The sequence below is a fragment of the Lycorma delicatula genome, chromosome 8 (assembly GCF_047948215.1).
Source record: "Lycorma delicatula isolate Av1 chromosome 8, ASM4794821v1, whole genome shotgun sequence".
Classification (NCBI taxonomy): Eukaryota; Metazoa; Arthropoda; class Insecta; order Hemiptera; family Fulgoridae; genus Lycorma; species Lycorma delicatula.
The window spans coordinates 26,377,690-26,402,464 of NC_134462.1; the positions used below are offsets into that span (position 1 = coordinate 26,377,690).

Genomic DNA, 24,775 nt, shown 5'->3' on the forward strand with positions numbered 1-24,775 from the left:
TATTTACTTCTACTGATTGTACAATCTATGGATTGTACGGTTTATAAAGTTTGAGAAAGCTAATATGGTATACGATATTCGACGATGGGAGCAAATTTTATCTCATACTCTTTTGTTACAATTGCTGTTTTATAAAAATCCAGGCTTGAGATCAACAGATAAATCGTATAACAGCGATTTGAGGACAACCAAGGAAAGTACTCAAGATAACCGGCGCTCATTTAATGATGCCGGATATCAGGGGAAAAGCATTAAATCCTACAAATACATTTAACAACATCGTAAAGTTGTTGAAGCATGAAAGACTTAATAATAAGACCTTTGAGTGAGACGTATTCCTTCACCTCTATTCGACAACAACTACCTATTAGCAAAACCATATAGAAACGTATGAATCCTTATGCTGATCAAATGTTCAATTCAATGACTACGATGTCATAATTATGTGAGGAAATACTAGGCCACAAAATACTAGGCAAGTAAATGTTAGGCAAGGAAATGTTGAGTGTTGAAATGACAGGACAGTAAATGGTTAGGTAAAATCAGATCTACTAATGAAATGGGTTTGTTATGATAATGCTTCATCAGGTCTAGGTAGAATGGATTGGGCACTTTTTATGGGTAACCTAAATACTGAGTCTGTACCCGTTATGGTAGTGGGTGTAAGGGCTGGTGTAACACTGACCACTCGCAGAGAGTGCGGTGAATCGATTTACGTACGATTTCGATGTGCGTTTTCTAATAGGTCGTCGTCGACGAATATTGGCGAAGGATAAGTCTCAACTGAACGGTCTTTAAAGAGCAACATTCTGTTGTTCATGTACTACAGTTACTGATTTTCATTTGACCGCAGCATTAAAAGACCGTGGTCTTACATTGCTATTACGCGATTTATTTGTCGGTCTCAAAGGTTTTTTTTTATAAAATAGGACTTATTAAATAATACTCTGTTGCCTGGTATAATTAAAACAACTGTGTAAGGGATCGAATTGCAGATTGGTTGAAAAACTACCCTTTTCCACTCCCTATGGGAATTTCTAGTAAATTTCCATAATGTCGATCCCTGTCGACAACAGTTTTGAGTGTTTTATAGTAGGCCTCCGGGGGAGAGATTTCACTCTTTAACAAAAAAAAATCTCAACGCGCCATGGATGCTACAACATGAAATCTTATTTCTATTGTGGTGTGGAAATGTATCCAAACAAATGGTAAATAATGTAGATTCCTGAGCTTAGTGAATACAGAAAAAGAAGCTTTAAAGTAATATGTCATAGATTTTCCTGAAGAATAGCTAATTATGATTGTGAAGAACAGTCATGGTAATCAGAATTCTAAACCAAGTGGTTGATAAAACAAATAACATCAAAGCACTTTTCCAGGTTGGCTGATCGGCTGCATTCAATTCGATATATTGACATCAAAGATAAAGAAAACCTCACTTTGGAAGGCTTTTATTATTCCTTTAACCATATAAGATGTGGTATGTATATTAGATTAGGGAAAATGGAAAAAATTAAAACTTATTTAAACTAAATCTGATAATTTAAATAAAGTTAAATAAATAGGCTTATCATATTTTTCTGGGTCCAACTCGGGATATATTTTTGAAATTAAGTCTTAACAGTTTAGTGAAACATTAAACTATCTATTCAGTTTATTTGTCATTAGATATGACCTTTTTCAGAAATGGTTTGTTTGTTTTAATTACAACATCAAATTCATAACAAGTAAGTTCTGAATTAATTTTTAACATTTAGCAGATGTTTAACAGCAGATACTGAAAGTTGACCCCTTTCTGCAAACCAAATGCTTCCCATAATTGAAAAAACTCTCAACTAGAGCAGATGTCCCAGGCAAAGACATTGCAAAATCAACCATTTTAGAAATATTGCAACATTAAGTCCGCCTTAAAAATTGCATTCCACTTCTCTTCAATAGTATCTGGTACTTTTTCAGAACTTGAACCACAACCTACCCTTTGGTTTTGAATTTCCTGGTTCAACAATGTACGTTCAATCAAATAATTTATACTTTTTACTTTTATAATTTCATTAACAACTTGTGCACTTTCTTCTAGATCAGACCAGGCAATTTCATTTCGTAGATTTTATCCACTGAAACTTACTAACTTTATCAAAACTGGTTCTTCACAACTCTTAGTATTGGATACTAGAATTATAAAAATTGTCTACGCTTGAGAAGAATTTTTGTTCCTGAACATCATTATTTTCTTTGAGTCCATAGCAATTGTTTGACAAAAGTATAAATTTGTGGGTTTTTCTTTCCTGAAGTTGATAAATTAATTAAGAATATGTCTGAAATGCTTCTGTTGCTGTGACAGAATTAGCTTCAGATTTCTGAACTGCATTATTAAATAACTGTAGAGTACCATAGAAAAATTTCAAAAAAGTTCATTTTTCAGATTTTCAAAAAAATCAAACATTAATTTTGTGCATTTGTCACAAGAGAAGTATGATTTTAGACCATAAAAAACAAAATAATTCTTTCTATTGAAAGAAAGTTTAATCTTTCAGTATACATGTGAAAATATTTATAAATTTTTATTACAATAACCTCTATATCCAGGGGTAGAGAATCACATGCCATTTGTACTGAACTGTGTACAATGTGGGCTGGACAAACAATACCTAAAATAGGTCTATCTAAATCACTTTGAAATTTTCTGAACACATTTTCATTCCCCTTTCTCATCACACCACTAAAATTATTGTTAGTATTATCAGCAGTACAACAAACCAACTTTTCTTCAAGTTTGTAATTTTTCACACACTGCAAAATACACTGAGTCAAAATTTGAGCAGTTTAAACTGACATTTCAATGAAATTTAAAAGTTTAACTTGAATTCCCTCCTCCAGACTCAAATATCTTACAGCAATTGGAATGTGTTTTACTTCACTTCTGTTTGAGCTCCATTGTTACTAGTACAACTTTTTTTTCCATAGAACGCAACACATCAAATGCAAATGGCAAAATAAGGTTAACAATAATTGCCTTGGTTGTGATTCTAACACATGAAAATTTTGGGTCACATAACTTTTTAACCAGTTTAGATGTGCAGTCATGTTTTGAAACTGAGTTTATATCTAGCAGTGTGGTATGAAAATGTAGCTTTTTTAGCAGCACATTTAGATCACTGTTACTGTTATTCCCATCTTTGGCTTTAAAAAAAATCTTTTATGTTTAGTGAAGCAGTAACATTAGTAGCACTTCTATGTTTAGCTGTTTTCACGTGGTATTCAATATCACCCTTTCCTTTATGTGAAACAGAAAATTCTCCGGGACATTGCGTGCAATAAATACGTTCATTGTTACGGTCATTACACAATTTTAAAAATTTGTATTCCTGTTGCAGGTTAACATTAAATACACATTTCCTTTTGCCATTGCTAAAGTATGAGACAGAAAACGAATAGAGATAAAATGATTAAAAATGTCTAGACGAGTTATTTCACGCACAAAAACAACATAAACATACTGCCCCTGTTTTGTTGCCAAATGACTAAATAAAAAGTTGTGGTGAGACCAGTAGCCACACCTCCATCAAAATGGACATCAGCGTTTGCTTCAAGGTTGGCTGAGAGATGCATGGCCATAAGAGAATGTTTAAAATTGCGATGTCAAACATATAGGTCTTAAAATTAAAAAAAAAATCCTTGCCAGTCATAAAATTCTCAAAACCTGGACAATTTTTGCAACAATTAATGAGAAAGTTTATTTCTTTTATTAGTTAAGATTTGTTCTTCTTGATGGATCTCTTGCAACAGGTTTCTCTAGAGCATCAACAAGGGAGGTCTGTCCGCCTCTCCCTTGTAGAACAGACCGGAGTCGGTAAATTAACCCAAAATCAGGGGTATGAACTGAAGTAGAGTTCACCAAGGGAACTAGGACTAAATTTCGTTTTGCGGACATTTTTAAGATACCAGAGCACACGATCTGCGACTTCATTGCAAACTCTTACAGCCCCCGTAACACATTTTATATTATTTCACTTTTTTACCTCATAAGCGCCTACTATTAAAATCATCATTATTATTACTAATAAGTAATCCGGCTTTTTTATTCGGATGAAAGTCTCTTATGAGTTTCATCTTGTATAACAGCTACCGATCTCCCTCAGGGGTCTATTTTAAAAAAATTACCGTTCTTTCTTTATTCCTAAACCATTACTAACGCATTAAGGATGGATTATACTAAGAGCACAATTTATCGTCTCTTACACGATGCGAAGATTTTTTTCTCTAGATAAATGCAACTAGGTCATAAGTAAATACCTGCTTGTAGAAACGTTTTTCCTCCGAATGTTAATCCGTTGACAACAGAGGAAGTGAAATAATGCCTGCTTGAAAACACATCCTCTATTTTAAGAAATCAATAGAAAATAAAACTACTTTGATTTTTTTTTTTTTATAATACTGTTTAGAAATCAATAAACAAGCATTTGCATAAACTAAAAATCGATAAATATAAAATCAAAATTTTAATTTAAAATGTTACTTACGTAATAGAAGTGAATAATAATCAGAAAACGAAACTTACCTAAAAAAACAAACAAAATAGTTATTGGTATTTATTACAGATTATAGTTCACAAAAAAAAGTATGTAGTTAATATATATTTTAAAACAGTACGTATACAATATAGTTTATTTCACATATAATTATTTATCCTTATTATAGGAATAATAACTTAATGCATATTTAATCAATACATACTAAAATTATTCTTAAAAGGAAGACCGACTTTTCGTTATAATATTAAAATATATTATTTGTTTAAAATCGTAATTTAATTAAAAATAACGAGAAGAGATCCTCCAATCAAGCAAGTTTAAACTCGCTCACCACCATGATTCACTGTATAAACTTACACCAATACAAAGTCAACATAACCACAAATTGAGGTTATGTTGTCTGTTGTCGAACTTAAATTGAGCGTAACTGAAAAACGACTCGGTTAATCTTCATCAAATTTTCACATGCACAACTACAGATACTCTACCACAGCATATCTAAATTTCAATGAAATGGTTTTGTACATTTTCGAGCCACAAATTTTATATATAGGCTTATAAGGAAATTGCACTTTGATTGAATGGTATTTTCGTAATCCTCATACCATACAACGTAAAAAAAAAAATCAATTTCATCCTCCAATATCACCGTGCGACCGACTGTTATACCGTACATTTCTTCGAAAAGTCAGTAAAAAAGAAGCATCTAAATTTTCATTTGGGTCTACTATGTTCAGAAAAAAAAATCTTTAGAAACCCGATCCTACCCGCAGAGACTACGTCGATTCACTAAGAATCACTTCGCACTTGTCAAGTGCAAGGAATTAGTCTAACCGTAACTGTCTTAAGAGAAAGGACTAACTCCGAATTATCCTAATTTTGTAAATATTATATCCATTCCTAAGATTATCTAAAAACAGTATCATTTTTTGTTAACTGTTACTGAATTCTGATGACAGAATTTTGTGTATATATATATATATATATATATATATATATATATATTGTTTGATACAGGTAACATTATTTCTTCAAATGTCTTTCCTTTATGGGGAATTGTTAGCACAGAAAAGAGTAAAAAATCGCAGGAAGCAAAGTCCGGTGAAGTTGGTTTGATCCCATATTTTGCCAATAATTTCTGGATAAATTATGATGAATTTTCCAAAAGCTGAGATCTCTTGCTTCGAACAACATCTCTTAGACTACAAAGAAAAGTTATGTAGTAGTTTTTATTGCCAATTTGTAGTTTGTCCTTGAGAATCATGACAATGTTTCAGACCATACATCACTACTTATCCAGAGATTCATAGTAAAACATACGATCGATCGACTTCAGCAGGCTTCTTACTCACCGGATGTTTCCTGCGATTTTTGACTCTTTCGTAACCTTAAATTCCACTTAAAGGAAAGAGATTTAAAGATTGACTTGCACAGTAGAAATTAAAGACTTTTAAGAAATTGAGACTTTTGAGATGTGGATGTGGCACACAATGAAAAATGTTAGACGGCAACAAATGAAGTATTTAGGAGAATCGTAGAAAACAGAAAAATGCTATACTACTTGAGAGGATTTATTGTTGGTCACTTCAATGAAATATACTAAACAGTAGCCATTTTGGTCATAGTTGTAGTCTAAAGTATTTTACATCAAATGTTTTCTTTTTTATGTCTTTTAAAATTGTCACAATTTTACCCTTTTTATTTAAAATGTTTGAGTTGCCTCCTATGGTGATTTCGGGTGTGACAAAAAATAGACTTCAGACAGGAGTAATTGCTAATTTTTTTAATACAACCCTTTAACAGGCTCTGGGAAGTATACTTCCCACTTATTTAAAAATATTATTTTATTATTGCCTGGGAACTCCAGTGGGCTCCGGGAAGTATAATTCCCACATTTGATAACAGTAGAACTGAAAATGGTAAAATTTTGAAAATTATAAAGTTATTCTATTGACAGTTGTATTTAAATTTCAAATAATAATTAATTTAGGAAGAACAGGGATTGGAAGGGAAATTAGGTAGGGATGATGCACGTCACCAACACTGTTTAAAACATATCTGAAAAAATAATTAAACGCTGCCTGAATGGGAAAAGAGGAATAAAGATCGGGGGAAGTTTTGCTAATGACATGGCGGTACTGGCGGAGAGCCAGTACTGACAGGATTTGCCCGAATGAGAGAACACTATGAATGAATCCGTCTTTAATCTTATTTCTATAAATGGAATTTTAAGCTTAGGAAAGAATCAAAAATTGCAACATTGCTTAAGATAAGCGTGGGCCTACACTTTGAAGAGGACAAATCACGGAACTAAATGAGTTAAGTATTTTTTTATGGGCCAAGATTGGATACTTTTTTAAATCACACCTCTATTATAAACTTCGGTTTCACGTAACTTAATTACAATTACGGTTAAAAACAATATAGTAAACGATCCCTACCGTTGATGACGATATTAAAAATAAAGGACTGCCGTGAATATCGGTAGATTGAGATAAATAATGTAAAGAAGTTATCCATCGTCGCTTAATTTCAATTAGAAATTCTACAATACGAATCTTAGATATACAATCTTAGAAATATATATAAAAAATGTTGTAATTTTACGGAAGGCGAATCATGGTACCCATTACAATAGGTAGCTTTCTTTTGAAATCTACCTCAAAATGTAGGTAAATATTTTTCCTAATCTTCCTGTAATACGGAATTTTGTTTCTATAGGTAATAACATTTCTGGGGGTAAAAAATGTTTAATTTTAAGAATATAAAAAAATCCAAAGTAAAATCATCTTCATTCCAGTGAAGATTGTTATATTTAAGTCAATCAGTCGAATAATTTCTGTAATATATTGAATTCAATTCTTCATAATCATTTTTGAAATATGAAGGTTGCTGAAATACATTTCAATTTTGAAATAAATAGAATCGATCTTTTAGAGTTTAATTATAGATTAAATTATTTTTTTACATGGTAGGTAAGATGTTTACTGTTATAGTTTCAAACTTTTTTAAAAAAAAAATAAAATGAAAATTCTGTTTTTATTTTTTTGTGCGTTTTAAAAACTGTCTGCTAGTCAGAATGGAAAACTGAAGAATTTTTAATTTAAAGGAAAATAAAAGTTAACAGAGTTTAAACGGTATAAAAAATGTTATAAGTGTTTAATTTATTTCTAAAAGTTATTCATACAAATGTTATAATTCTATACATTTACTTTTGAACAGTATAATTTTCACCTAGTACTATAACTCTTTCATAAAACCACGTCGTACACAAACAAGAAATCTGGGTGCATTCATCGGTACAAATCGCAACTTTATCTGTCAGTACTACTAATATTGATTTGATATCAGATCCTAATATTTGATATGATACGCATGAGATTTACAAAAACAGTACAGGACATTTACACAAAAAGTACAGGACAGAACTACTAAATCTAGTTTTACACTTTGCATTTAACAAGTAGTTATCATACTACAGACAAATTATCATTAATAATAACAAAAAAATTTTGCTTACTCATCGTGTGGAATGATACTGATGCAAATTCATAATATCCATTAATAAAATTTGATAAATAATAGTAAACCAGTGGTTCCCAAACTCTTCCGAATCACAGCGCCCTTTTTCAATTAAAATTTTTCCACGGGCCCTACCATAAGTAAAAAAATGACTACTCGTAACAGATAAAAATAAATAAAACTTGTGTATCTTCATTACTTTTTTTTACTTTATTAACATTAAATTAATAATTATAGGGTGCCCCTGTGAATAGGGTGCTCCGCGGCTCCCTGGAGCGCCGCAGCGCACACTGTAGTTAACTATGACTAGTTTATACATCAACTGAAAGAAGTCAAAACTCTAAAGTAATTTTTTTTAAATTGTAATACTTTCCTGGCATCGGTTACTTCTTCTTATGTAGTGGAAAAATAATAACATATATTTATACATAACTGAAAAAGAATCTAAAATTTCTTTTTTGATACTTAAGATTTCTTTTATGATGAATTTTTAAAATTATGTTTAAATAAACCAAAAAGGACTTCAAAAAATCTGTATTTTTTACTTTTTCTGCTCCCCTCCAAAATGATCTTACAAGAAATTTTTTTTGATTTTATACATTTACTATGTTAAATGGAAGAAAACAGAAAAAATTCCACTAAAAAGTGGACAACCAATAAAAAATTACCTAAGATTCTTTTTATGGAGGGGAGGATGAATTACGATGAAATTTTATTGTAATATTACCACTAAAATTTTATCACTTAATAGTATTAAAATTTGAAATAAACCCCAAAAAGTTTCAAAAAATTAATATTTTTAACTTTGATTGGCTTGCCCCTTAATATTACCCTTAAAGTATTTTTTTTTTTTATTACTTGCACTATCACTATACCCAGGAAAAGTTTTAAAAAATTTGATTAAAAACATGCAATAAATAAAAATATATTTTTTTAATTTTTGAACAAAATATTTTTTTAATTTTGGGCATGTAATGCCTGCATATAAGCTTAATATAAAGTGCGATAATGTTAACAAAATTTTGAAAATATTGACCCCCCAAAATCTCCCATCCCCTTCTCCTGGAGATATTGATCCCAAAATTTTACCAACAAATTGCCCCATATACACGAATGTCTGTATAAAATTTCATCAAAATCGGTTCATCCAGTCACGTTATTAAGCTTCAAACACGCCAATGCAAGTACATAAGTACTAACATTACCCCCATTTTTTTTTTTGCTTTTTTGGTGTCCTTGGTTCATGTCCCATTTTTTTGATTAATTGCCACGCCAGGAAGTAAAGATCATTCAATTTAAATATAATAAACTTACTTTCTACGCGAATGGAAGCTAGCGTACGTAAAACTTTTTCCTTCATATTCACCAAAAAATCTGGAATCTTGTAACTGAATGCGGTTTATTTCATTCCCAGAACATCTTCCATATAGTCTATGACATTCTTCAGAAGATGTCTGACCCTCTCTGAAATAAGTACAATTAAACATACAAACCCAGAGAAAGTAGTATCTACAAGTTTTGTTAAATCAATAAATACCTGAAATAAAATTTATTATGCTTAAAACAATTTATTTTTAATAAAATATGACATTGTTAACCAAATTGGAATGTATTTTAGTGAGGAGGATTATATGAATGAGACAGTACCTGAAAAAATGTCACATCCTTGCTATGAATTGAACCCAAGACCGATTTTAAAGTCAACTAATGATTGATTGTCCACATTCCAATGGTTTGGGATTCCCAGTCAAAGCTTTTGGGTCAGGATTTTTAAGAAACTATGATAAATTTTTTTCAAAATTTCACAGAATGAATATAGAAAATAAAAATATTAACTGTAAAATAAAATATCTAATTTTGGTAATTTTTCTTAATTTTACTGAGAATTAATTCAATAAGTACAGAAGATTTCCTGTAACTGTTGAAATCTCCTTAGAAATGCCATTTAATAATAGCACTTTTCATTTTATCTGAATTAACTGAATATTATCAGAGATACTTGCATATAGATACCGTGTAGTAATCAGGGGAGAGAGGAAAGGTAATAAGCTAATTTGTGTACTATAGAAGTCTCTTTGCATCGCATCCATCTTGTCAATTTGGGGCTCGTAGTAGCCGTAGTAGCCGGATCCCATATACATATAGTGGAGTACACCTGAAATGTTTTACACCTCTGGTTCACTAGGATAATAGGTGTTACATATTATTTATTATTAATAATAAAATGGTGGTGAGAAGGTAGTATCGAAGAAAACTATTAGCATTAAAACCTACCTGGTTTTCCCAAATGTGTTAAAACTTTTAAGTTTATTGTTTTTATTTACACTTTCCTCATTGGAGGACAGACATCATCTTCATTCCACTCATAGAGATGAGTTAAACAGTAAATAAAAATCAGCAGATAATTATTCTTATTCTTAATATTTTAGTTTATTTTTGGGATATGCAATACTCGCAAGATTCTTTTGCTTCATTATGTTTTGATATCGATCATTTTCATTTAACTAGTTTTATGCATTTTCTATTACTTTTTTCTGGACTAATTTTTTCTAAATTTTGCTTCCTCAGTGGAATGTTAAATACTGCAATACTTATCTTGATTTTTATCTTCTATTCATTTCATTCATATTGTTTTTATAATCATCACATTTTTAAATAGTCAATAATTCTTATAACTAATTTTTGTTGAATCGAGCTTCTTAAAATATAAAAAGAATTATTTGTATTTTTGAAGAACAATATTATCTTATAATGTCTATCAAGTACCATTAACAATGTGGATTTTGCTCTTACAAAATTCTTACTGAATAATATTTAAATACGTATAAAATGTCAAAGGTGGTTTTACAAAAAAATTAGCGTAAAAAATTTCTTAAGTGTATCATTTCAGTTTATACATTTTTGGATTGAAATATTCACATCTATTAATATATTTGTGAATGTTTATGCACTATTCATAGTATCTTCTTTAACATGATTTGTAATAATACTTTTTCCAAATGGAAAAATGGAGCTTATTATTAACACATATAAAAAGTATATTATCTTAAATTTAATAAGAATTTAACTTTGTAGAAGCACTAAAAAAGGGTCATAATAAAGTAATAAAAAAAAACATTGTAAGCAGTAACATACAATGAGATAAAATGACCTGCAAAAGAAATTATGCTAATGAGTTGTGTAAAGATGATATCAAAAGGGAGAATCAAGAGGTAAATATTAAAAATTAAAAAACATAACCGACAAAAAAAATCATTGCCGACAAACATTGCTCTTTAATGTAGGATAATTACCAATATAGGATAATTAAAGAGTATGCAGGTGACAATTTTGTATATATTGTATATTTTTTCTACTTTGTTAAATTTATTTAAACATATATACATCAGCAGTTGAACTCCTACAGTGGAACAAATATATATATATATTTGTATGTATATACATACATATATATACCTTAAATGCATTACACTCCTTTTTTGGGCAGTCATGTAAAAACACTAGTAAGGCAACAAATTCACACGTATGAGATACAAGATTTCCAAATCACACATATATATATATATATATATATATATATATATATATGTGTGTGTTAAATAAATTTAAAAAAAAGTCTGTCAGATGAATGGGTTGTTTTTAAATAACTCACATCTCGCGCTTTATTTTTAGTGATTTGGAAATCTTGTATCTCATACGTGTGAATTTGTTGCCTTACTAGTGTTTTTACATGACTGCCCAAAAAAGGAGTGTAATGCATTTAAGGTATATATATGTATGTATATACCTTAAATTTATTTAACACACACACATATATATATATATATATATATATATACATAATATGTTTAATAATATATAAATATTATTTATACACTAAGTCACTCCTGGTAACATAAGGATTCCAACAGTGGGTCATATATCTCAACTGGTTTAGCCAATGAGCTGGTATGGTGGAGCAAATGTACATACATACATATACATACACCCTAAATACATTCCTTTTTGGGCAGTTTTGTAAAAAGCTCTAGATTAGTGTAAAAAATCAATCGCATAAAAAAAAGGAAGAAAAGCTGTAATAAAAAAAAACTGTGCCAAAAATAAATATATGATAAGTATGTGCAGATCGTATATAAAGTAAGTCTCCTATTTTTTTCTACAATTATTAATTTATATTATTTTGACCGATGCCATATCTACAAAAAATACTGTACAAAAATACTGTTTTTTATGCGATTTTAAAATTTTTGGCCTTCCTCTTGTTTCTGAATAGATGCAACATTATTCAAGGTTCCTACTTTTGAAAAAAAGGGAAGGAAATTGCTTTAATATGTTCTGTATGTATGATAAAACATAGAGTATGTGTTCACTGAAAGTAGATTCTTGTGGTAGTATAGAGATCACAATGAAATTAAGAACAAACAATGAAAAATGTACTAAGTTTAAATAACTACTTACAGCTTTCACAAATGTAAGCAACTTATCAATTACTGTAACATTATCATCCAGAATACCACCATGTTCTGTGTGTCGTAGTTTAAAGGCAATGGTTTTAAATAATTTTAATAATATCAGCATTAAAAATAGCTGTGAGAAATATAGAACCAGAAATTTAATCTTTTGACTTGAATTTCTGATCTAAATGGAATATGTCACACTATATCAATACAGTTAGACAGACATAACTTCTTTAAAAAAAAATCTTACTTTTTACATATATTTTGTTGACTGTTTTTTCAAACATTTTGATGAATATCTGTTTCACTTTTATAAATTAACTGAGTTATATGTAGTGGATCCATTATTGAGTTAATAAAAAAAGTGGTTGAATATACTAACTATTTTGTTGTATTCTACAGTTTCCATCTAAAAACTATGCTTTAATGAGCAAAAATTATGCTATATTTAGCAGAGTAAATTAATTATCTCATGTGTATCATTGAAACCAATAACACATATTTAAAATTATTGGTTTACAAAATATCATGACCTCAGTCATTTTTATAGATTTAAAGAGTATCAGTTAGTCAATCAACTGGAACTCTACACAGTGTGGATTCATAAATAAATATTAGTAATACAAATATTTCAGTAAACATTAAAAAAATAATAAAATATTAAAAGTATAATATTATTAACTGATAATACAAAGCAGTTGTTGACAAAATTAGACTAAAATGATTCAAAAATACTATTAGTTTTATGAATTAATTTTTCCTCACTGGAATGAGAATTCAGTTTTTGGTAATTCAGCATTATTCTTTAAATATTATTTACAAATAAAATAACTGAAAAAAAAAATGAACTTACTGTCCTCTTGAGGTATGTAATAAAAGTGTAACAAGGGAGAGGCACCAGGACATGTGCAGTTGTTTGCTAGCAAGGCATACTTCAATTCATCTTCACATACAACGTGCTCAGCAAATTTAACATGTAGTTTATTCTCGGGACGGAAGATCTGAACATACTGTGGCACACAAGGTGCAAAATCTTTCACAGCCCATGATCTCAATATCGTGTGCTCATCCTGTGCAGTGAAAGAAAAATAAAAATATTAATATATAATAATTGTAGAAAAATTACCTGTAAAGTGCTACATATCAATAAAATAGTGAGGAACATCAATGAATAGTTTTAATTAGATGGTATTATTTTAATTTCAGAAAGACGTCTTGATGAGCTCTGTAATGTGAAACCTTGAAGCACTTATCGGGTATACTGATACCATCAATCTATTATTGTTTAATAAAAGTTTAGTTTTCATATTATGAATAAAAAATACTACTTGAGACTTTTAAAAATTAAATATTTTTTAGTGCGTTATAGATTCGGATTTTATGAACAATATTCAGCAAACAACCAACTTGTGTAGAAATGAGTATAGAAATCAGTATCAATAAGAATATATTTTGAAAAGGAAGATTGTGATAAATAATTTCACTGATGGAGTAACAGATTAGCATTTAAAAGCTGATAAAAGAAAATGTATTCATATGGGAACAATTTGATTATAAGTACAAAAAAAAAAAATTATATGTACAAGTAATTTTTAATTTATTCCTTTTAAAGTAAATAAGAACATATTACTTATAAAAGTAACATAGCTGTAAGAAAAGAGCACCGATCGTATGTACTAAACACAAAAGAAAACAGTTTCCATGAATTTCAAATTTTCAAACCGACATTTTTTATCCTTTATCAAAAATTGTAACGATGAATCTTACATTTAATTCTGCAAGTTTGTCTGTTTATTTGCAACAGCCTCACATGAGAACCAACTGATCAATCCCTTTCAAATTTGCAGGATACATTTGTGTTATCCCCGGGAAGGTTTTAAGAAATAGTTGAGGCCCTAGCTCCCACGGGTGAAGTTGTGAATTAAAGATATTCATAAAAGAGAAAAAAATTAATCCTTTTACTTCATTATTAAATTCCTGTCATTTTGACAACAGAAACAGGTTATGGAGTTTTTCTCACCAAAAGTCTGTGTACCATAGTTAATATTATTATGTCTGTTTATTTCTTTTTCAGGTTTCTATAAAACCTGAATACTTATAGTATTATTCTCACAATACTGAGAGTAACAAACAATGCAGGGGGGTCTGAGGGCAGAGCCCCTGGTCAGACAGGAATGGCAAAAATGAATCTGTGGCCCTGGGTTCAGCCATATGACCCCTGGAGGCCCCAGGACTCACCTGGGCCAACATGGGTCCTAAAGGTCCAGGTTTAATGGCTAGACAGTCAGGCAAGCAAAGCAAGTCCCAACTGTCAACCTTATCATATTATTTATGAAAATAAGAATTTCCATGGTAACAGATATAAACTATTTTTTAAACAATCTTTAATAAACATTAATGTATCAGTAATTTATGTAGTGCTACATAACTAGCACCAGAATTCACATAAGGAAATGTTATATTGCAAATTAATATTTCCAAACATTTAAAATTAAAATTCTGACATGTTGGTGTGCATATTATAGTGTTAAAACTAAAAAGCAATTTGACAATCGAGAGAATTTTCTGCTTATTCTTTAACTTGAATTCGTTCAATGTATATAAATTATTTTGGTGATGTTTGAACAAATACTGAAATATAAAACGTACGTATTTTATTATTTTCTTTAATGTGATGAATAATTCCAGTACTACCTGCAAGATTATGATGGCAGTATTTCTGTTATTATTAAACTGTGTTTTAACTCAAACTTAAAGTCACAAATTTTTTTTAATACAAATTTAGTAAAAAAAACTTTTTTCTTCATATTTTGTTTCAATTCTCAGCAAGGGACTGACTTTATTTTATTCATCACATCATCTAATTTAGTTACTTCATCGTGGTAAGATTGTAAATCTACATAGAGTTTTATATAACAGAAAAAAAATTGTTTTCTTAAGAATGGATGAAGATTGTTAAGTTAGCTAACTACTTTTACAGTTAAATTTGTACATATTCTTAAATAAAATTTAAGAACATGTGTTACCTATATAAGGATTGAGGAAGAGATAAAAAAAATAATAAAGTAAACTTCAAAACTGAATAAGTACAACAGTTCTGTGAGCGTATTACAATTTTAATTCAAAAATGACTGATGAACACCACATGTAATATTGTATTTACCTCCAAGTTTTAATGACTAGTTCCAAATTTAAATTTATTTCTATATTTTCTACAAAAATAAGAGTAAAGTAGTTTTTACAACAAAAATTTCTTTATAAGCTTTAGGTAATGTGATAATTTCTCAACAGTCATTTTTTGTTCAACTTATTACTGTTTTACATAATATATTTTAACAGTTGTGTTTTTAACAAAAACTAAAAATCTTAATTTCACTTAATGAAATATTTACTTATCCAATGTATAAGTATATAATCAAATTACCAGATGGTTTATTTTTATAAAATTAACCCTCCCAACTATCAGAAATGTTTTTTTAATTTGTAAGCATATAACCCTGAGACAAGGAATGCTTGTTTATATCCTTCACTTAGACCATGCGATTAAATGGAAGTGAAAAATTGATAGTGGGGAAATGAGAGGAAGACAGAGTGGTTGCAATGAAAATATAATACAGAAAAGTGAACACAAAAGAACATATTTATTCAAAGAAAGTCAAAACAAAAAAAAAAACACATTTTGATGATTTTAAGAAACATAGGTGTTATTAAAGAGACGGAAAGGTTTTGGAAGAAACAGGGGAATAACTAGAACACCAAACCAAATTTTTATGACAATGCTGAACTGTAATTGCTTCAAAAAAATTTTATTTCAACTAGTTTTTAGTAAAAATAAGTTGTAAGCAAGTAAGTGAAGAATAATAAGTATGATATATGCTGAAATGAAATGTTGAAAAAATGAAGTGTATAAAAGCTAGTAAAATATAATGAATAAAATTACTAGAATATGATAAAAAAAAGGTGTAGCTAAATACTTTGTAAATGCAGAAATTGTATTCCTTGAAAACAGTTCATAACATGTTTTGGTAACATCTTAATATGTTATACCTTTTATTAGCTTTTCAACACCAACCCGAACTCAAGTGGTATAGAAGTTAAATATTACGAAAGGAAAATATATACCCAAATTATAAAAGAAAAATATATACCTATAAAGCAATAATTTTTAAAATATATTATTAGATTATGGAGAAAAATGATGCTTGAAAGAGCCTAGAGATTAATCTTGTCTCCTAGACACTCCTAAATGTTAATTATTTTGTAGAATATGCTATTTTTGTATATGTACCTAGAGGCTATTAAAAAAAAAATCCTTTATCTAAAGTCCTTAACATCATTACTGGCTGGCTGTCTTTTTAAAATACTCGTTAAAGAAGCTTTATGGTGATGAAATGCTACGCTAAGTATTCTTCAGGCACAATCCAGGCAGTTAAGACTGCAAAATACCTCAGGTTATGTTTGGGCCACAGGAGGTCTTTCACGTTTCATGTCCAGGAAGTTTGGGTAAAAGCCAAACAAGTTGTCCAAAGCCTGAACACATTGCTGAGAACTATGACTGGGGTGTGGGCCTCTAAACGGAGATTGTATTCCCACATAGTAAATTCCATTTTACTGTATGGTGTACTAGTATGGTACAGAGATTTGAGGATAGCTCTGAGAATTCATGGTCACCGAGGTGTTTCTGCTGCAGCGAAAACACCGCTCATGGCTGATTCCTGGGTGAAAGTAGTCAAAGGTACGAGTAAAGAGGAGGCACATTGTGAGCTAGGAGTGGCAGATAAGGTGGACTGTTTCACATAAAAGTGAATGGACGAGACGATTAAATATGCGAGATTGTGCCATGGATCAGGAGGGAATTCGATGAGCTAAATCACTGGCTCACACAGTTCCTGACTGGCCATGGCTCCTTCAGAGCGTACTTGTTTGCGAGACAACACAGAGCAGATAGTCCAGAGTGTCCGTACTGCAGTGAAAGAGAAAGAGCAAAACATCATCTTTTCCTGTAGTAGACAGGAGAAGGAAAGATGATAGTGCGCAGCATAATAACACAAATTAATCTTGACAATGTGATTAATATAATGCTAATGGGAAGTGACCAATTTGCAGCCGTGGCTAATTTTGTCTGATGAGTGTTACAACAGAAAGAAAATGATGAAGCAAGGAGAGTTAGACAAGTGAGTTGAATACACAACGAAGCCCTGGCAGCCAGGTCGGATGTTGCAAGGGGGTGAAAGACAGCCCCTCGTGGAGTTGCCCCTCATCTGTGTTTACATGGATGGGTGTTAGTGATAAAACGGTGGGACTCCCGTAGCCTCTGAGCAAGAAGTGAGTGATACCAATGTCCAAAAGGAAGGTAGACAGGATGTAGTATGTGAATACTAGCCAAAGTGAGTAGAGTCGGTAAGTCATTATGTTATCTAGTTATTGATTAAACTATATAGTTAATTAGTTGAAGCAGTGAACTAAAACAGTCTGAAAAGAAACAGCCCAGAAGTAGCTGACAGAGGTATCATCAAGAGTCATTTTGGGGGGGTGTGGGTTGAGGGACAGCTTTCATTGGAGTCCACCGTCTGTTCGTGCTTGTCACCTTCAGAGTTGTGATATACTTAATTGCAAAACTGGCTCTGGGTAGAAAGGAACGGTGAAACCGGAGTTTTAGTTGGTAGGGTGCGGGCACACATACGCTCTATAACATCTAGTCGAATGCGAGTCTGCCACTGATATACTTAATTGCAAAACTGGCTCTGGGTAGAAAGGAACGGTGAAACCGGAGTTTTAGTTGGTAGGGTGCGGGCACACATACGCTCTATAACATCTAGTCGAATGCGAGTCTGCCACTCCCCCACCTTGTGGGGGTACATAGATGATATCCCTCCACAACATCGATAACCCTAAAATTAAATTAAAACATTTCAAATTGTTCATTATTTATTGTTACTACTTATTTCTATGTAAGTATTATATATTCATACAGACAGGTATACATTTGATTATCAGAGCACATAACACAGTATCTTAGCATATAAAAATATTGTTTTTAAACTACCATGAAAAAACCATGAGGTATGAAATTATAAAATGCAGAGTAGTTCTTGAAAAAAAAAACTTAATTATTTGTAATAATCAAGTTTTACTAAATAAAAACACGTCATTTTATAGATTTTAGGTTGCGAAATACTGAATAACTAGATGGTATGAACCAAAAAAAATCTGGAGAAACTGCAGTCAGTATAGATCATATTATTTTTTTTATTAAAAATATGAACTTTGTCACACAAATAATAGTCAGCACACACCAAACGACTGAATAAACATAAATTAATACTTATTTACACTAGCGGATGTCCTATTTAATAACACGAGTACAAATTCTAAAATCTGTTCAATACACGTTCATTTGTCTAGTCTAGACTTTCTTAGCAGAAAGAACTTATTGAATTTTTTTTTTGATGATTAATTCCTCTTACAAGCTTCGAAATTTGTGAATTGAAATATGAAATATAAGTAAGTTTGGTAGCATATGAAAAATGCCATGCCTCAGCGGTTGAATTCAAACCTATCTGATACTGAACTACAATTTGGTATCACAAAATTATCTTTTAACTTTTCCTTCATTTTTTTAATTTTTTCTGCTACTTGAACAAGAAAAACTTTGGTGATCTTCTGCAGATGGTTTATTAAATATGGCTTCAGCTATTGATATTTATTCTTATTTCATACAGCCAACTTCCGAATGATTTTTCCCTGAGATGTTTCGGTATTGTGAAAACAGGCTGTAAGGAATGAACCACACACCTTCTCATGTAGAACCCTGTTTACTGTTACTGGCAGAGCTTGCTCTTGCCAATTAAGTCAACAATTTACTTACTTTTTTTTTCTAAATTACAATACCTGTTTCAGTTTATAATTGTATTAGTTTGTGCTAGTAGTTTTCTAAGAATGATTAGCGTTAAATTAAGAGTGACAAAACAACATTTTAAGGCACTCTGTCTTGACAAATAAAAAAAATAAAATTTATATAAAGCCACAATAAACTAATTAATAGAGAATGCAAAAAAACTAGAAATAGAGGATTTTAAATAAAACTTGATATTAATAAATCTGATAGCTAACATAAATTAAAATTATATTCTAGCATCAACCTTGCAATTTATTTAATAATCTCCTCAATTCTGTCTTTCTCTTTAGACATTAATGGACACTGTCAGTCTACGATAAGGAAGATAATATTAAGCTGAATGTTAAGATGGAGTTAGATATTCTTATATAATGTTCATCAGCTTATAATATGCTATAATACAGCAGAGATCTCATAAATGTAAAGAGTAGTACAGGTTCATCATTGGACAAATCTTAGATAGACCATAGCCATTAGATTACTATCAGTTATTTATACATTCTTAAGAATAAAATCGTATACAATATGTAATTAAGTAGTATTAAAAAATAATTTTTTTTCAAAAAATTAATTTCATGTATGAAAAGATTTTTAATCTAATTTTTGGAGTGAAGCTTGATTTCAGATAGCAAACTGGAGTATGATGAGTACTATGTGAATTTCTTTACTTTACTAAGAATATAATTTTTATTGAAGAAATATATAACATACTTTTACTTTCTAAACTGCCCGTATTACTTCAAATTAACATCTAATACAAGGTTTCTGTGAATAAAGTAATGAGACTAAGTTTTTTGGCAGCCAAAGTGGCAACACTGTAAAGTTACTAGTAAACATATTGTTTGCTGTTCCTAGTATTGTTTATTGTTACTAGTAAACATATTGTTTATTAAATATGAACAGCTCATTTGTAATAGGTATTAATATTTTTAATCTATTGTTGCCAGTGAAACGTAAACAAACTTTTCTTGAAACAAGTTTTTGTTGTGTGTTACAAAAATGAATGATACTAATTATGAACTCGATGAGAATGCCATTGGAACTTTTTAAAAATTGAAAAGGGTGTATGGAGATTACACTCTGTCATGAGCCCAAATTTACAGGTGGTTTACAACAACTGAATTTGAACCATACCACAGTCCATCCAATTTTTACAAATGAATTGGACATGAAAAAAGTTTGTACAATATTGGTCCCAAAAAACCTCACTGTTGAACAGAAAAACAACAGGGTGGAAGTGTGCCATGATCTTCTAGGACAAATTGAAACTGATCCTGATTTGCTAAAAAAATGTTATTACTGGAGATGAATCTTGAATATTTGAGTACAACCTAGAAACAAAACCTTAGAGCAAGAAGTGGCACACCTCAAATTCACCACGACCCAAAAAAACAAAAATGAGCTCAAAAATTAAACCATGCTAATTTGTTTCATTGATAGTAATGACATTATCTATAAGAAATTTTTGCCTACAGGGCAGACTGTAAATCAATATGTTTACTGAGAAATTCTTGGAAGACCATGAAAAAGAGTTGCCCACATGAGACCAGCCATCAAAGACAACTGGATGCTGCATCACAACAATGCACCTTGTCCCACTGCACCCTCAATTAACGAGTTTTTGGCAAAAAAAAACATTCCTGCAGTTCCTCAACCACCTTATTAACCTGACTTGAGTCCCTGTGACTTTTTCCTGTTCCCGACTTTAAAAAACACCTCAAAGGATGCCATTTTGGAACAGCAGAAAATTAAAATGTAACCGACTATCAGAAGGATATACCAGTTTCTGAGTTCTAACATTGCTATGAAGAGTGGATTGAAGCACTGAATGGCTTCTTAAGGGAACTATTTTGAAGGTGATAGTCCATGTATAATTGGATTGTAAGTAAAAAGTTTTTCTGAACCAATCTCATTTATTTATAAAACCTTGTATAATCCTTTGGTTTTGTGTCTGGATTCCAATGCCCAACTGAAGTATTAAACTGAACAATTCTCAAACATTGTTTTGTATCCTACAATTTTAGTGCACATGTTATGCTATACTTAGTTAGCAAATGAGAATTTCAAAAAAATTTAATAATTCAGTTTCTAACTTGCTTTATATTTTTGCACACTGAATAAAAAAACTTAATAAAAAAAAAAAGTGTAACTCAGCGGAGATGCTGAGATGAATGAATAAGGTCAGAAGGACAGTACTTTGAACACATCCTCTAATGCAAATAAAGAATGTAATAATAAGACACTTTTTTCATTAACTATTTTCTTATTAGTAGTTAGGGAAACTACCTTTTAGCTCATCGTTGTTTTAAAAAGGAGTGCACACTTAAACTTTATACATTTTAATTATAACAGACTAATTATACAATTTTTTTCAACAAAACTTGGGTATAATACATCTCTATTGTATTATAGATGTGCTGGGTTGTACTGTGAAATACGGTGGTCGACTTGATGAGGTAAATTTGGAAATAATAGTTTTATATCATAATCCCCTTATGTACTATTCATTAATATTTTTTAACATCTGTATTAAAGCAAATGATCCTGTTGTGTTTTTCTGATTAGTTACTAAGGAGAATACGGTCTAAGTGCAATTATAAAGTATGCGTGAGTAAATTATATTAGGTAAATTGAATATTAGTAAAAAAAATAATTGAAAACCTTACTACCGTTTGGATTCCTTGGTTACGTTCCTTTGTTAACGTGTATATATACACTAAAACGTATATATACGTTTTAAAATTTGGTTTCAATTATTTGTTATAATTATAAGTTATCAAATGTTTAAAAAAATTAATATTAAATTAATATAACTGTAGGTGTCGGTCGGTCGCTTGTTATGCGAGATGAAACAGTGCTGTGTATTTTTAGTGCACAGTTTAGACGGTGTGCTATTTTCATAATTTTGCTATGACGTGAAGAATTTTTTTTTTATTGTGAAGTTACAGTTGTTGCAGGGGTGGGGGTGACAGAGAAATTACGTATGTGACGGTATGGAATCCAGCGGTCATCTCGGGTTGATTGCCAGTTCAGTTTGGATCCTCATGTCTGTCTTCACTCATCTTTAACTACTATTATTATTATATTTATACATTGCTTATTTTAAACATATGACCCTCGTTGTTGATCGAGGTAAGAATTTCTTATATATATTATTTTAATGTAGTTTAAAATAAATGTGATTATTTTTGTTTGCCTGTTGTATCCAAACTTATCACGTAATGAATTTTAAAATACAATTTGCACTCTCTTATTTTTACAAAATAAATTAACTATTTCGTATACCCAAACATTTCTAACATTGTTTTATAATACCGGCGAAATAATATCCCAAAAATAAACAAACAGAAACAAATTACGCGACTGGTTATAAATTTTAGGCTAATCAAGCAATAAAATAATTAACCTGCCTTTCAGTAAAAAAAAAAGAAGTAAACAGATAAAGGTCCAGTGAGGTTTGTAAATTTTAATATATCTCAGATAGTGTCTTCTGGCCACAATTCTGTCATTGGTTTTTAATCTCACTTCTTGGTCTCACAATCCAGAGATATAAATCCAAATGATTAAAAATTGACAGAGCTGAATTGATGCTACCAAACTCATGAGAAACCAAATAAGGTGTATTGAAATATTCAAGTACACCAAAATAAGGAAACCAATTTTCTGTATGTTATGGGGTAATTAAACGATTCGACTCATCAAATCTCTGGGTAGGAAAGAGTACTACAAAATACTGTCCGCATTCAATGGATTGGAAATTATTTCCAATAAGTGAAGTGAGTTCCTCTTTTAACTCAACCTTATGGCATTTCATCTGTTTAGGTATTTGTGATGCTATTTTGGCTAAACACATTTTCTGATTATTGTGAAATTTTACAGCAATGTTCCTTACTACTACGCAGAATGATTTATGTATAACAATTCTTCTTAATTTTTTTTTGTTCCAAAATAGTGGCTGTTAAAAATTATAAAAAATAAAAATAACACGCATGTTACAGTTTTTATTTTCTACACAAGATATATAATAACATATTATTATACGTTATTTGTTATCATTAATATGTTAATTTAATTATTAAAATATAAAGTTAACTTACTATTAGAATGAATTAAATTAGTTAACTTACTATTAGAAAGAAAGAATAAAACATTGGTGTCCTGACTTGACCGACATAGTAGAAAAATACTGGAAACTGCGTGAGATAGAATGTGTATGAAAGTCTTGTGCAAACTAAAAATCCTTTCTAAAAGAAACTTTTACACAAGAAACCTGAAAACAATCATCACATTAATGCTACACAAACTATTTAAGCTGAACGTAGCTTTCAAAATTAAAATCAAAAACCTACCTTTCAGATTTAAATCAAGTAGGAGCAGGAAGTTCCCTTGGGTACTATAGCCAAAAGGACTGAATGACCATTCCTCCTTCACTCAACCCAGTACTAAGTCTCAGCTACTGATCCACTAACTAACCTGGAGTTAGTAGGGTGGAGACCAATCAACTTGTAGAGGACACTCCCAAAGATTTTCATCTCTCATCTCCAATAATAATAATAAAGCAGTTGATCTTATTGTTCTTAGTTTTTAAGTTACAACAGTTCTCTATCTATTTAGGTTACAACTTTTTCTATCCTCTCTGCTATATTTTACATTTATTCAGATCAATACAACCTGACCATTCCTCCTTCACTCAACCCAGTACTAAGTCTCAGCTACTGATCCACTAACTAACCTGGAGTTAGTAGGGTGGAGACCAATCAACTTGTAGAGGACACTCCCAAAGATTTTCATCTCTCATCTCCAATAATAATAATAAAGCAGTTGATCTTATTGTTCTTAGTTTTTAAGTTACAACAGTTCTCTATCTATTTAGGTTACAACTTTTTCTATCCTCTCTGCTATATTTTACATTTATTCAGATCAATACAACCTGACCATTCTTTATTGATTTTCTTACAGTATTTTACTTTTTAGAGTTTTTGGAGAATCGGCTAAGGTACCCTGTTCAGTTGTAGGTTGTTATCTGCAACAGATACACATGTCTAGAAACATGTGGTTTGAAGATGGGATGTACATATGAAGTTTTGGATCTAGTTTAGTGTTTGAATTAATATTAAGGATTCTGTAATATTTCTGTAAATAATCTAAGTTTGTTGTGTGGATATAATGTCCAGCATATTCATAATTAAAAGAAAGCCTGCCACTGGCTTGAGACTCTGTATTTATCATTATTATCTATTGTACCTAAAAATGTTCCTATCTGGAATATAACAATTCTTAGTTATCTCACGAAAAGATAGAATGAATTTCAAGAGTCAGATTGCTGTTTGGTACCCGTAAAACATAAGTCATTTTGCCAGATGTTT

General features: G+C 30.5%; 1 protein-coding gene across 1 annotated transcript in view; it reads right to left on the reverse strand.

Annotated features, from left to right (window-relative positions):
• Positions 1 to 23,582, reverse strand: part of LOC142329176 (uncharacterized) — a 161,488-nt gene extending 137,906 nt beyond the window's left edge. The window contains exons 1-3 of the mRNA XM_075373563.1: positions 23,537 to 23,582; positions 13,365 to 13,581; positions 4,521 to 4,558 (exon numbers count right to left, since the gene is read on the reverse strand). Coding sequence (XP_075229678.1) covers positions 4,521 to 4,558; positions 13,365 to 13,581; positions 23,537 to 23,560 — 279 coding nt within the window. The 5' untranslated portion in view covers positions 23,561 to 23,582. The remainder of the gene's footprint in view (positions 1 to 4,520; positions 4,559 to 13,364; positions 13,582 to 23,536) is intronic.
• Between the last annotated feature and the right edge of the window lie 1,193 nt (positions 23,583 to 24,775).